We start from the raw sequence: 13,057 nt of genomic DNA on the forward strand, positions 1-13,057 counted from the left end.
GTTTTTATCTTACTTCCAGTCTAGTTAACCTACAGTGTTACATCAGTCTCAGTTGTGCAGTGTAGTGGTTCAACGATTCCATTCATTACCCAGTGCTCATCAATGTACCTGGAGACTTCACCCTTCATCCCCACCACCGGTTTCTCCCACCCCTCCTCTGGTGACCAGCAGTGTGTTCTCGATAGTTAACAGTCTGAGATTTTTTGGTTTGTTTCTTAAATTCCACACATGAGTGAGATCATACGGTGTTTGTCTTTCTCTGACTGACTTATTTCTCTTAGCATTGCACCCTCTGGATCCAACCATGTTGTTGCAGATGGCAAGATTTCATTCTTGTTGATGCCCGAGTAATATTTCATTGTGTATGGAATGAATATACCACATCTTTACCCATTCATCTATCGAGGGACACTTGAGCTGCTCACATAATGTGGCTGTTCTAAATAATGCTGCAGTAAACATAGGGGTGCATAAATCTTTTCGAGGTAGTGTTTTCATATCCTTCGGGCAAACACCATCAGCAGATTTTTTACCATTCAGGGGGCTCGCTTGGAACTTGACTGAGGTTGATGCAGTGAGGGACCTTGGTTGGGAGACCGTTGCAGTCTCTGCAGAGAATGACATTGTGCCCACAAGTTGGGTGTTGGTAGAAAGCGCAGGGAAGAGGGGACACAGAATACAGCATTTCGGGAAGGACTGTTTTCCGCATGGAAAAGGATGATGCTCAGCTTTCTGAATGGAAGTAACGGATAACCATGGCAGGTTCTTTCGGGAGTAGACACGGGTTGAAAGGCAAGACTAAACCTGCCGCTGTCCAGTCTCCAGTTCTGAGCTCACATGAGATGAGCCCATTTCTATCCCTGTCTCAACTTGAAATATGCAAAATTGAAGGGAAAAATAGAATATCTGGTCCTTCTTTGATTAGGTGAATTTTATCTCTGCTCTCACACTGGGAAAACCCAGCCCCTTCTTGAAAGGATCTCCTCGGATCTGTTCCATCCTGTTTTCTGCTCAAATTCAAGGAGATAAGCCATACCCCTGCAGTGCCTTATCAAACCTTTTCCATGGCCTGAGAGGTTATGTGGTGTGGGACTTTCAGGAGGACCAGCTCGTAGAAATGCTCCCTTTTCTAGTCTTCCATGATCGCAGGGGATTTTAGGCGCTGGGCTTGGTGAAGTGACTCTGAGAAGCAGAAATCATTACAGGACTCTTCTGAGCCATTCGGCCGTGACAGTGCCTTCTGACAGGTGTTGAAAGGATATCAGCCTCAGATATGTTCTGTCTTTTACCTCGGTTACTGTCCTCACTAGATCCTTCCCAGCAAATCCAAGAGTGTTTGAGGACCAACTTCTTCCCTGACCTGGACTCGCCTCTTCGATGTCTGGGCAAATTATTTCTACTGATCTCCTCTGTACTCAGCCTCTGCCTTCCCTCTGGGATCTGACTCTGCCACCGATCTCAGGGTCCTGGGGTGGAGCCCAGGAAGAGGTGGATAGAGGCGATGACCGCAGCTGACACTGATGACCGTCGAGGTCCAGGGCATTTGCTCAGAAGATGGACACACTTTTTACCCAAGGCCTTGGGTTAGCCTGTTCTCTTGTACAGTTGGCTCATCACCCCTGTCCTTTGCCCAGAACCACACCTCCCTCAGTGCCAACACCAAACTCTACTGCCGTGGTCGAGCTCCTCTTTGAAAGGAACTCGGGTGGCCGCACAGGCTGGTCTTTGCCGTCTTTCTGAGTTTGCACCTGCTGACTCTGTCCAGCAATATCATCATCATCGTGACTGTTATTCGTCTGGACCATCACCTCCATACCCCCATGTACTTCTTCCTGAGCATGCTGTCCCTCTCTGAGACCTGCTACACTGTGGCCATCATCTGTGCTTTCCGGCCTCCTGAGTCCACACCAGCCCATTTCTGTCCAGTCTCCTCAGTCCCCAACGAGCCATCTCCATCCCAGACTGTGCCACTCAGCTCTTCTTCTGTCTCACCTTCGGCATCAACAACTGCTTCCTGCTCACGGCCACGGGGTATGACTGCTACGTGACCACCTGCAACCCCCTGCAGTATTCAGTCGTCATGAGTAAAGAGGCCTGTGTCCAGTTAGCAAGTGGCTCCCTGGGAACTGGCCTGGGCATGGCCATTGTCCAGGTAACATCTGTGTTTGGCCTGCCCTTCTGGGACGCCCTTGTCATCTTTCACTTCTTCTGTGATGTGAGGCCCCTGCTGAAGCTGGCCTGCGTGGACACCCCTGTCAACGAGATCATCAACTTTGTCATCAGCATCTGTGTCCTGATTCTGCCCACGGGCCTGGTCTTCTTCTCCTACGTCCTCATCGTCTCCACCATCTTCAAGATCCCCTCCGCCCAGGGCCGGAAGAAGGCCTTTGCCACCTGCGCCTCCTGCCTCAGAGTGGTCATCGTCCACTGTGGCTGTGCCTCTGCCGTCTACCTCAAGCCCAAGTCCCAGGGATCCCTGGGGCAGGACAGACTCATCTCTGTGACCTACACCATCCTCACTCCCCTGCTGAGCCCTGTCGTGTACAGCCTGAGGAACAAGGAGGTCAAGGATGCCCTGCGCAGAGCCGTGGGGCAGAAGCCCCTTTCCTCTTAACAAGGACAGATTATTGGAAGGCTTTTAACTGATTTTGTTTAATGTGTATTAATTTTAAGGCTGTTTCAAAAATGCCTTTAAATATGGGATCAAGAAGGATGCTGGGATGGCTCGGTCGGTTAAGAGTCCGACTTCAGCTCAGGTCATGATCTCATGGCTCGCGGGTTCGAGCCCCGCTTTGGGCTCTGTGCTGACAGCTCGGAGCCTGGAGCCTGCTTCAGATTCTGTATCTGCCACTCTCTCTGACCCTCCCACACTTGCACTCTTGCACTCTGTCTCTCTCTTGTTCAAAAATAAATAAACATTAAAAAAAAATTTTTTTTTTAATTTTCCAGTAAGCTCCTAAACCTGCAGAGGTTAATCTTGAGAAGTTTCTTCTTAGATGCTCCCAACTTAAAACCGGACTTACAGCCAGCATTCCTGTCTGAGCATCACAGAAGGTGAACACGTGCGCTCTGGTGCAAGGCAGGGTCCTTTCTCCCTCATCCTTCTGTGCACTCTGGCCTTCTACGCCAAGGAATGAGCATACCCTGACTTCCAGACACAGCTCCTGCAACGCCCAGAATCACCCCACGGGGTGACCCTACATGGGCAAAATATCACTTGTGAGAGTGTCACGGGGTCTGCTGGTTATGAAGGGTGGGGCAAGGCAGTGGAAATGAACAAGCTCTCCAAGTCAAGTTAACCTGTCTGACTTTGCACAAAACACTAGCTAGCACGTGAAGTCAGCCTGGAGATCAAAGACACCTTTGCCTTCATGTCCAGATTTCTAAACATAATAGCACCAGTGCCTTGCTATGAGGATAGTCAAAATTATTTTCACAATGTTTGGCTTAGTCATCCTGCTTAAATCCAGATAAAAAGCCATTAGGTAGAGATCTGACGGCCGGGGTCTCACTCTCTTCTGTCACTTGTACTCAGTGGATGCTGTGTTACCCTACCTGGATTGCTTACCTTTGGGCCCCACACATCTGTTCCCCCAGCTGCTGGGAGGCTCTGAGGCAATAGAGGTCAGTTGAGTGGCTCTTCGGAAATTGCTCTTGGTGAAGAGCTACTTTCTCCAGAGTCTCACACCTTCTGCCAGGGCAGACCGGCCGCAAAGACTTGCCTACTTCCGGCTGTAAAGACTGGCCCCCGTCCCTCCAACTAAGATGATTAAAAAGGGCCCTCCCGGCTCCAAGGCTCTCATCTGTGAGCCGGTTTGACGTACATCACATTTCAGCTACTCCCCCTGCCAGGGCCCGCTGCCTTCACTCTCACACGGGTGTTGATGCCGAGGGCACTCTCTGGGACACCTGTTACATTTCAATCAGTTTCAGAGTCTGTTTTCTTTTTCTTTCTTCCTTTTTTTTTTTTTTTTTATGTTTATTTATTTTTGAGAGCGAGAGAGTATGAGCAGGGGAGGGGCAGAGAGAGAGGGAGACAACAGGATCCGAAGCAGGCTTCATGCTCTGAGCTGTCAGTACAGAGCCTGACTCGGGGCTGGAACTCCTGAACTGCGAGGCCATGACCTGAGCCGAAGCTGGACGCTCATCCGACTGAACCATCCGGTTGTGACCATCAGAATCTGTTTTCTGAGGATCCTAATCTGCAACAGTTTAGCTTCCCATTTCTAGGACAGTCCTTGGCAAGCAGAGAGCCCAGATTTTTAGCCTTGATATATTCTAGTGAAGGCAGGAGGCCAATGGCTTCTATATTTTAATTAAAAAATAATTTCACCCTATTAATTGAACTATACTTACTTGTGGCTCAATTTGGTTGGTTGGAAACTGGTGAAAAAAATTTAAATGTGAACTTTTCTCAGAATCCACAAGAAGTTATTCCTTTATCCTCAGCAGTTTTCAGTTGCATGGCAGCTTTGAATCCCCTTTCAATTACCTTGCAGTGAGATTGCTGACCACTCTCGGTGATATTTTTAAAATTTCAAATACAGGAAAGGCTAAACGTGAGGCTATATCATTCCAGTTTTCAGGAAGGGAAAGAGTGTGGATGCTCTAAGTGATATGGACAAGTCAACTTGCCCATGATTCTGGGCACATTTTTAGGTAGAAGTTTTGGGATGGGGATGCCATGGAGATTGATGAAACAGCAAATGGGATTTGGACTTGGTAAGTAACTGCCCAGAGCAGGGCCGACAGCTTAACATAGGAACACAGCACTGCTCTCTGAGGTTATCTAGGGACCCAGGCTGGCAGGTGCCTCTGGCCTTCTTAACATAAAGCTCCCATCTCTGGGTTCAAGGAGATGATCCTGTTGTCCTACTTCCCATTTCGTGAGAAGAGAGAAGGAGCAGGCTCTGTCTTCAAGCACTCGGTTCCCCAGCATACTGATGAGGTGGGTCTTTTGTCTGAGTTTCCATGCTTGAGGTGACCAAGGGAATATGTCTTTCCTTGGCCACCAGTAGGGAGTTAACTGACTTGATTTTCAAAAAACCAATCTCTATTGAGGATTCATGATTTGTGGCAGCCGATTTGGAATAGCAACTATGGGAGAGAAAATTTGCTCTATGAACTGGCTTCGACCAATTTGGTAAGAGACTGGAGGTAGCAGAGGAGGCCCTAAGAGTGAAGGGGGGTGGATTATTTCCATTTTAATCACCTGTAAGATATACATGCTCCCTCTCTGGCATAGACAAAGTATTTTATGTATATAGAAATAAAAACGTCCTTTTATTTTTTATTTTTTTAATGTTTTTATCTAGTTTTGAGAGAGATTGCATGAGCTGGGGGGGGGGGGGTGGGCAGAGAGAGAGAGGGAGACACAGAATCCGAAGCGGGCTCCAGGCTCCGAGCTGTCAGCACAGAGCTCAGCGCAGGGCTCAAACTCGTGAACTGTGAGATCATGACCTGGGCTGATGTTGGACACTTAACCGACCGAGCCACCTAGATGCCCCCAAAACATTCTTTTAAATGCCATATTTTGGAGCCCCACTAAATATTTAAGCCCTAACCACATTTCTTACGGAACAAGAGATGTATGAAGAAGAAGGAAATAGGAAGAAATGAATGGTAGACATGATTCTCAGACAAACCTGAAATTCACGTCCATGGAAGAGTACGGTGAAGACCATGTGTGGAGGATGAAGGAAACATTCACACTAAGAGCTTCTTGGGGATGCGTCCTGAGCCTTCGAGCCTGTGTAGTCACCACATGGGAAATAGGCTTCCGAGTAACGGAGGACAGAACGTCTGGGCTCAAGGGAGCTTAGAAGCCACCCAGTCCAAACCCCCTCTTTTTACAAAGAAGGAATGGAATCTTAGAGATGGGCAGGCGGCTTGCTCTAGTCACACGGCTAGTTCGTGGCGGCTTGAACGTCCAGGTATGTGCTCTAAGCAGAGCTCTTGCAAGCTCGGGTGGGGACAAAAGGGGAGGTGAAGGTGAATTGTGATCCTCCAGAATCTAGAAAATGCCTCAGAAGTTGTGTCTCAAGCTGATCAAGCCTGGACTTTCTACGCATGTGAAATATCCCTCGGCTCTTAACTCTGGGTCATTTGGCCTCAGATCCTCAGAGGAGTAAGTCACTTGCTCTTCCGTCTGATGGTGTACGAAGCTGTATGTAGGACACTGTGACGGAAGAAGTTGTCTGTGAAGGTGGTGGCAAGACCATGGTCTCAAGGCTGGAGCCTAAAATGGATCTTGTCTTTTCTTAAAGGCAAGGGAAGTGTCTGGGACAATACCAAGGGTCCTCCCGTGGGGAATTTTCCTGTTTTTCCTCTTTCTGTTGCAGGAAACCCATAAGGCCCGTTGACACGAAGCCAAGTGCCTAAGCTGTTCAGTGGGAATCTGGTCATTTCTTACGTGTCTGAAATGATTTGGGGGAGAAAAGTAGAAGTGGTATTAAGGAGGTTCATCCCAGATACCTGTATTTAGAAAAAGAAAAAACCAAGAAACGCCAATAGTTCTCTCTGCTTCGTGGTCCAAAAACATCTTTTGGAGAAAATGGGACTTGGCAATCTCGTGCGTGTTTGTGAACCATTCCCCCACCCCCACCAGATTCACTTCCTCCTGATGTTAGTAATTGTTCTAAAATATAGTAAAGTTAACAGGTGCTCTGATCTCTCGTTGACTGTTGTGAGCTCACGGTCAGTACTGCTAATATATGTTGCCTCTCTTCCCTAACGCCTCCTCCTGGCACCCAGGATAAGTGTGTCTGCGGCAAAGGTGGTGTGGGGGCGGGACAGCGAATGTTGGGTCTTTGCCTGAGATCTTTCTCAGTCCTGGGCTGTTTTTCAGAGCTGAGAGTTCCGGTGATTCCTATTTGCTGGAATTTCTCCAAGTTCAGGTGCTATAAGAGGGTTTTCACGACTTTGGGAGATAGCAGAGAGAGAAACAATCACAGGGAAATCTCAGACTGAGCCTCATCCCCAGGGTCCTAAGGCTCAGGATGGCCCCAGCTTCAGGGCAATCCAAGAGCTAGAAGCTCAAAAAGGGTAAGTCGAAGTGGGAGCAGAAAAGTGATTGATCTCACCGGCACGCTCCCAGGTCCTCATAGGCCTGGTCCAGATTTACGATAGTCGGGAGAAAGCCTTCCTCATCTGGGACTGTATGGTTCTTGCCTCTAGAAACAAAAAAAGAAACTAGCAAGCCTCAAATACTTAGATGCACCATGTTACCTGGTTTCATACCCCTTTTGTTCAAGTTGGACTTCTCTCTTACAGACGCTAATAAATGAATATATTCATTCTTTCGTTTGTTTAAGTGATGTTTATTGAGCCCTTGCTGTCACATGCCATGTAAGCAGTTTCAGGTGGTTTAACGAAGCAGGTCTGTAAAGCCTTGCGTCCAGACGCTCCCGTGTGCGTTGCGAGCTGTGTTTGACCACGGAGAAGCAATCGCTGATGCCAGAAAGAGGTTGCCGTTGCAAATGTTTCCCAAGCAGCAACATCAGTTCTTTTTGGCGTCTGGCTTGGGACGTGGGTCCATAAGGTTCCTGCTCCTCCTGGTCGTCTTAATCTTCAAGAGCAGGGTCAGCTGCTGCTGGGTCGAGATAAACAGCCCCGTGTCCACAGCAAACAGAAGCACCACCAACGATGGGATCACAAATTGTAGCCAGTGGTATTTGCTTTGGTGCTCCGGAGGGGAATCTGGATGCAACAGGAAACATACGTCATATGAGGAATCGAAAAATGGGGCTCAGGGCTTCATCCTCCCTGAGAGAGGAACCGGGAACGGTCCTCTGTCTTCCAGCGCTAGCATGATATGCTGGCTGGGACCCGAGGGCAACACTCATGGACTTGGGTTCCTCTGCCTATGCTTCCTGGAGCCCCGGGACTCCTGAGACCTTCCCTCAAGCCCCAGCCTGTAGCTCCTCTAGCCAGTGTGCCCAGTGGGGAAGGTCACAGGAAAGGCGATCTCTTTATTGGGGCTCACAGGTGCAGTGGCCCACGTCTGACTTGAGGGTGGAAAGGAGATGGCGAGGCTGGGGAGGGTGGAGGTTCACCAGTGCCTCATTTCTGAATCGTTCATCATTTACCGCGTGCCCGTTGGGGGAAATGAAGACACTGGGCCAGAGCCTCTTTAAGCTGCCTTCCAATTTCCCTCTCTTGTTATTCTGGTTACAAGATACTGATTTTTGTGATGATCCTAGAATTATAGAGCTCCAGAATATTACAGCCAGAAATCCCGTAGAGATCACCTAGACCCGTGGCTCTCAGCACTGGCTGCACAAGACCATTACCTGAAAGGGCTTTTAAAAATACTGATGCTCAGTCCTCCAAACCAATTAAATCAGAATCTCAAGAGATGAGATGCAAACGTCGGTATTTTTAAAGTTCCTCAAGGGACATCTAGACCAAGCCCTTTATTTTACAGATAAGGATACCAGAAGGCCAATGACAATGAAATAGCACTTAGGTCTCAGGCTGGTTAACAGAATATTGACATTAAAGCTCAATTCTGGCTTCTGGTCCCATGCTTTTTAAGGCATTAGTATGAGCCACGTCTGCTGAGCAAAAGGTTGAATCTCCTCCTTGCAGGGCAGGTAGTCCAAAGGCTCCCTCTCTTTTTAGAGTTTGGAAAGAGCATCTTCGTATTTGGCCCTAGAGGCAGTGCACCTGCCGGGGTCTCCTCATGAGGCTCTGTCTCCTCACCACCCAGTCACACAGCCCACCGGTGTGTGGGTCTCCGTCCCCAGCCCTCCTCCCCAAGCGTGGCGTCTTCAAGCTCTACACCACCTGCATTCCTCCAACACTGAGCCTCCCTTTCAATTTGATAACTAGAAGTGTTCTCCCCGGGAGCCACAGAGGACTCTGGGATTGAACCATTGATCACGATCCGTTATGCTTGGGTGGTGCTTATTAACAGGCTAGACATCCGTTTCACAAATATCCCCTCATTTAGTCTTCATGCAAATTCCACCAGAGACTGAGAGATGTGCTGCCCACCCCGGGCCTCCTCCCTGCAGGCCTGTGGGCTGGACAAGGTGCCCCGGCGGTCCCATTCTGCATGCTGCAGCCACTTCAGGCTCGGGTGTCCTCCCTCTCCCTTCCCCTGCCGTGGGCTCCCCTCCTTCTTTACCATCTTACCTTTTCTCACAACGATGTTGAGGAAGTTAGAGGTGTGATTTTGCTTCGAAATCCAGCCCGTGCAGTAGTAGGTGCCGCTGTCTGTTTCTGTGGCATTGTTAATGGTGATGTTGTAGTTGTCGTACCAGAACCGGAGGAACTTGCCATTCCTGTAGTAGGTCACTCTTTTGACATCCAAATTCCTCCAACTGTGGCACCTGATGAGGAAGGACTCACCCTCCAGCACCACCTCAGTAGAGGCCTGAATGAGCAGCCACTCTGAAGAGCGGTCGTTACGTTATTTAACGGCAAATGGATGGATAGACACAGAGAGACAGAAAAAATAGCAGTCATGCAGAGTCTGCGTCAGGAACCACGTTTTATCATTAACCCGTTTCTTGGCTCAGAAGGGCAAGAAAAAGGAAAAACAAAATCACGCTTCGAGTCTGTCCTCTATACTGATGAATCCTGTCGCCTCCTGAAAAGGGAGTCTGGGGCCATGAAACCACTCGGACATCTCTGCTGAGCCTGTCCACGGAAGGCTCGAATGCCAGTATTCCCTACAGCTCTGTAGACGCCAGTTCTGGTCACTACGGGGTAATAAGACTATTCTGTCCAGGGAGTCCTCGCCTAGGGGCAGGTCTCTTTCATCCTCCCGTCTCTTAGGGGCTCCCTAGTTCTACCGTCAATCATAGTTGGCTCTGAAAGTTCCCCAGCACATGCATGCCCATGTTAATTATGTGTGTAGTTACTCACTTAATATCCTCTTCCTCATTTGGCTCCATACTGCAGGAGGCCAGGGACCATGTCTGATCCTTACATTATATCCCCAGTGCCTAACACAATTACTTCAGAATTGGTAGGTACTCAACGAATCCTTGTTAACGAGGAGTCTGTAAAGTCTAAGAGTTGGGTCGTATGGCGAATGTCACCGTGAGAATTGACAGGCATTCACCGAGGGAGAATTTGGAACAAAGATCCGGCTAGGCTGTGCAGGGCACAGTTTATTTAGTAGTGATCCTTAAGGGTTTTCTAGAATCCACTCCAAGGAAATAAAGAAGCTATCCCCTGCTGCTTTCGTTTGTGTCTGCAATATGCATAGGGATGTCACCGCACCTCTTTTCACTCAAGAGAAAGACATAAAGTAGGCTTATCCTTTAAAGTATGTTTGCATTAAAAAATGTAAAGCCAAATATATCCATGACCTAGCCATTTAAATGAAGTCATTCTTTGGTTCATCCAGCATTTACTAACCAGCCCGCATGTGCCTGAACGTGCTGTCCTAGTGGTTGGCAATAGCAGTCGTGAAATTGGGGCAAACATAACATTTGTTCTTTAGTAAAAGTGGAAGTCGTGAGGGATCTGTGTGGATGTCTTTCAAAACTAAGAGAGCAACCTGATATCCAGGTCGTGGCTCGTGGAAATGGTTGACCAAATTTGACCTTGTGATCCCATTTCAGATGTTCAGCTCCTTGCAGTGTTCACGTATCCAACATGCCGTGTGAGCATATCATATACATCTGCCCCAAGCAGGAAAAGAGGGGTGAGGTAGACTGGAAGGATCCCACTGGGAGATGGGAGATGGCCAGGACCCCGAAAGGAGGTGGGGCCACGCAGGAGTAGTGGAAGGAGACAGGCAGGTCTTGAGACAGAGACCCTGAGTCCCACCCCAGTGCACCAAGCCCCGGAATAACTTGATCTCTCCCCATCTCCGGATGGGCCATTCCTCACATGGGGGACTCTATCTTTCCATAGTCCTGGAACTTACCACTGAAGACTTTCAAGGACACAGGTTTACTCAGGATGGATCCTTTGTTCCGACACCTGTATTCCCCACTATTTTTGGTTTGGGCTTTCACGATGTCCAAAGTTAAAGTTGTCACTCCCAACTTGGTCTTGTTGTGGTACCACACAGTAGAGTTGAGTTCAAGAGAATTGTTCTCTTTACATGTAAGAGTCACATGGTCTTCTTTCAATATGGTAGTCCATGGTGGATTCAAGGACACTGTAGGTTCCCGGGTGTCTTTGAGAAGATCAAATTGTGGGAAGAGATATAGAGGGAGTGAAAAGGGCTCCAAAGTACAGATATGGCAATAGACAGTTAGTGGTCAGTCTACCCTTGTACGGCCACTAATAAGAAACAGGAAGGAGGAAACAGTGTTGTGGCCCCAGGGAGTCCCAAACTAGGGGGAAAGACGGGACACGAGTTCAACATAGGGTAACCACTTCAGTCCTCCTGACTTCCATGCCAGTATCTGTCAGCGAGGACTACAGCCTCTGGTCAGGCAGAGACGATGTCTATCCTGTTCAGCCCTAGCTCAGCACAATGGCTGGTACAGAGGACATGTTCATTAAATATTTGCTGAGTGGATGAACGTGTGAATAATGGATGAATAAATGTGTTAGACTAGCTGAAACAGTCTCTCCCAGTTCTAAATTTTTATGACTATTTAACTGTGAGTGGATATGGAGTGAAAAATCCACATCAATTCTGGAAGGAAGTGAGAAGCACCGGGAGAATCAGTCTTAATAGGTTTTCTGGAACAAAGAGATGTGGTACAAATTTGACCAAAGCCTGGGAAGCGGCCAGTGGCGATGAGGTACAGAAACAGAACTGGACTTGGACCCCAGGGGATTCTGTTAGAAGCTGGCCCTTGGTCAGCTGTGCGACCCCCAGCAAGCACTTAATCAGGCAAAGCCCTCAGTTATAAAATGGCGGCAATACTAACCATGATGATGATGCAAGTATTGAATGAGGTTGTGTGGCAGTGCCTGGGCAGGGGTGGGGCAGGCTGGGCAGGGGTGGGGCATTTAGATGTTCCGCTGACATGGTTGTTGGCATAGAAAGGGGTGGGGTGCCTCGAGACAATGGGGTGGTATGTGAGCAGGTGTTGAACGGGGGAAAGAAGGCAGGCAGGGAGGGAGTGGGGCTCAGGTTGGTCAGGGAGGGACAGATGCCTAATCATTAGAAAGCAGAGGTGGTGGGGTGATGGGAAACAGTGTAGGGGGGAGTGTGCCCAGCCACGGTGAGACTGACGGAGCAAGGACTCACTCACCTGCTGACATGCCATCTGGATCTGCAAAAGTTCAGAGAGGACAAGTTAGTGTCTCTGCCCAGTCTTCTGGGACTCCTGAGGATGGGGATCTGGGGGTGGTGATGAGGTCTACATCCTTGGAGTTTGTTTATTTAGAGAGAGAGAGAGAGAGAGAATAAGCAGGCTCCGTGCTGTCAGCGTAGAGCCCAACGCAGGGCTCGATCCCATGAACCGTGAGATCCTGACCTGAGCAGAAATCAAGAGTTGGACACTTAACCGACTGAGCCACCTAGGCGCCCCCAACATCCATGGAGTTTTAAGGGGTCAGCCATCTTCTCAGGAATCTGACCCAGGGAGAGAAAGAGCTTCTCTCTTTCCTCTGCCCTCCCTCCCTTGCCCTCTGGGAGATGCCAGAATGACTGCGAGAACGGGCTTCTGGCTGGCTCCCCCTTAGGTCCTGCTCAGCCCAATTTGCTCTGCTCCCAGCTTGTGTCCACTACAGAGTCCCCGGGAGATGCCCTGTGGTTTGCACAGAGCCCAGAAAAGTTCACCACGAAAACTGCCAACGTTCCTACCCCGGCCGCTACCCAGACCCACGTCGGCCCCTCCAGGAGGGGCCGCCGAGCCTCTACTTACAGAGGAGGAGCAGCAGTGCTGTCCACAGCAGAGCAGGGCCTCCCAGGAAAACCGACATCGCCTCCCTGGCTCCCAAATGCCGACTCGATGGGAGAGACCTAACGCCTTAAAATAGACTTAAAGCCAGAAAGGAGAAGGAAATGTTTTCTGTATCATATCTGGTTAACTCATCAGCTGCGCCTGGGTTTGCTTTCTTCTCTGGAGATAATATTCAGAGTAGCACCTAATTGGGCAATTTCATATTTGCCTCCTAGCACACTCCCTTACTG

General features: G+C 49.0%; 2 protein-coding genes and 1 long non-coding RNA gene across 3 annotated transcripts in view; 2 read left to right on the top strand and 1 right to left on the bottom strand.

Moving 5' to 3' along the window:
• The window catches only part of LOC144614827 (uncharacterized), a 170,587-nt gene that overhangs the window by 126,098 nt on the left and 31,432 nt on the right, over nucleotides 1-13,057 (top strand). The window lies entirely within an intron of this gene.
• On the top strand, nucleotides 341-5,233 carry LOC132686692 (olfactory receptor 10J4-like). The gene is given in 3 exon segments (XM_060644573.2): nucleotides 341-1,693; nucleotides 1,696-1,879; nucleotides 1,912-5,233. Coding segments are annotated over 3 exon segments (1,026 nt in total). The 5' UTR covers nucleotides 341-1,554; the 3' UTR covers nucleotides 2,615-5,233.
• Nucleotides 7,285-12,956, bottom strand: FCER1A (Fc epsilon receptor Ia). Its single transcript, XM_060644569.3, has 5 exons — nucleotides 12,789-12,956; nucleotides 12,174-12,194; nucleotides 10,886-11,140; nucleotides 9,139-9,396; nucleotides 7,285-7,698 (listed from the first exon to the last, which is right to left on the bottom strand). Exons 1-5 carry the CDS (start codon nucleotides 12,844-12,846, stop codon nucleotides 7,499-7,501), a joined length of 792 nt encoding a protein of 263 aa, XP_060500552.1. The 5' UTR covers nucleotides 12,847-12,956; the 3' UTR covers nucleotides 7,285-7,498.

Source organism: Panthera onca, chromosome F1 (assembly GCF_046562875.1).
Source record: "Panthera onca isolate mPanOnc1 chromosome F1, mPanOnc1 haplotype 2, whole genome shotgun sequence".
NCBI lineage: Eukaryota > Metazoa > Chordata > Mammalia > Carnivora > Felidae > Panthera > Panthera onca.

Coding starts and splice junctions, on each gene's coding strand:
- FCER1A (XM_060644569.3), bottom strand. CDS start 12,846: ATGTCGGTTTTCCTGGGAGGCCCTGCTCTGCTGTGGACAGCACTGCTG. Junction 12,195..12,788: donor AGCACTGCTGCTCCTCCTCT/GTAAGTAGAGGC, acceptor GAACTTTTGCAG/ATCCAGATGGCATGTCAGCA. Junction 9,397..10,885: donor GTCCTTGAAAGTCTTCAGTG/GTAAGTTCCAGG, acceptor ACCGCTCTTCAG/AGTGGCTGCTCATTCAGGCC.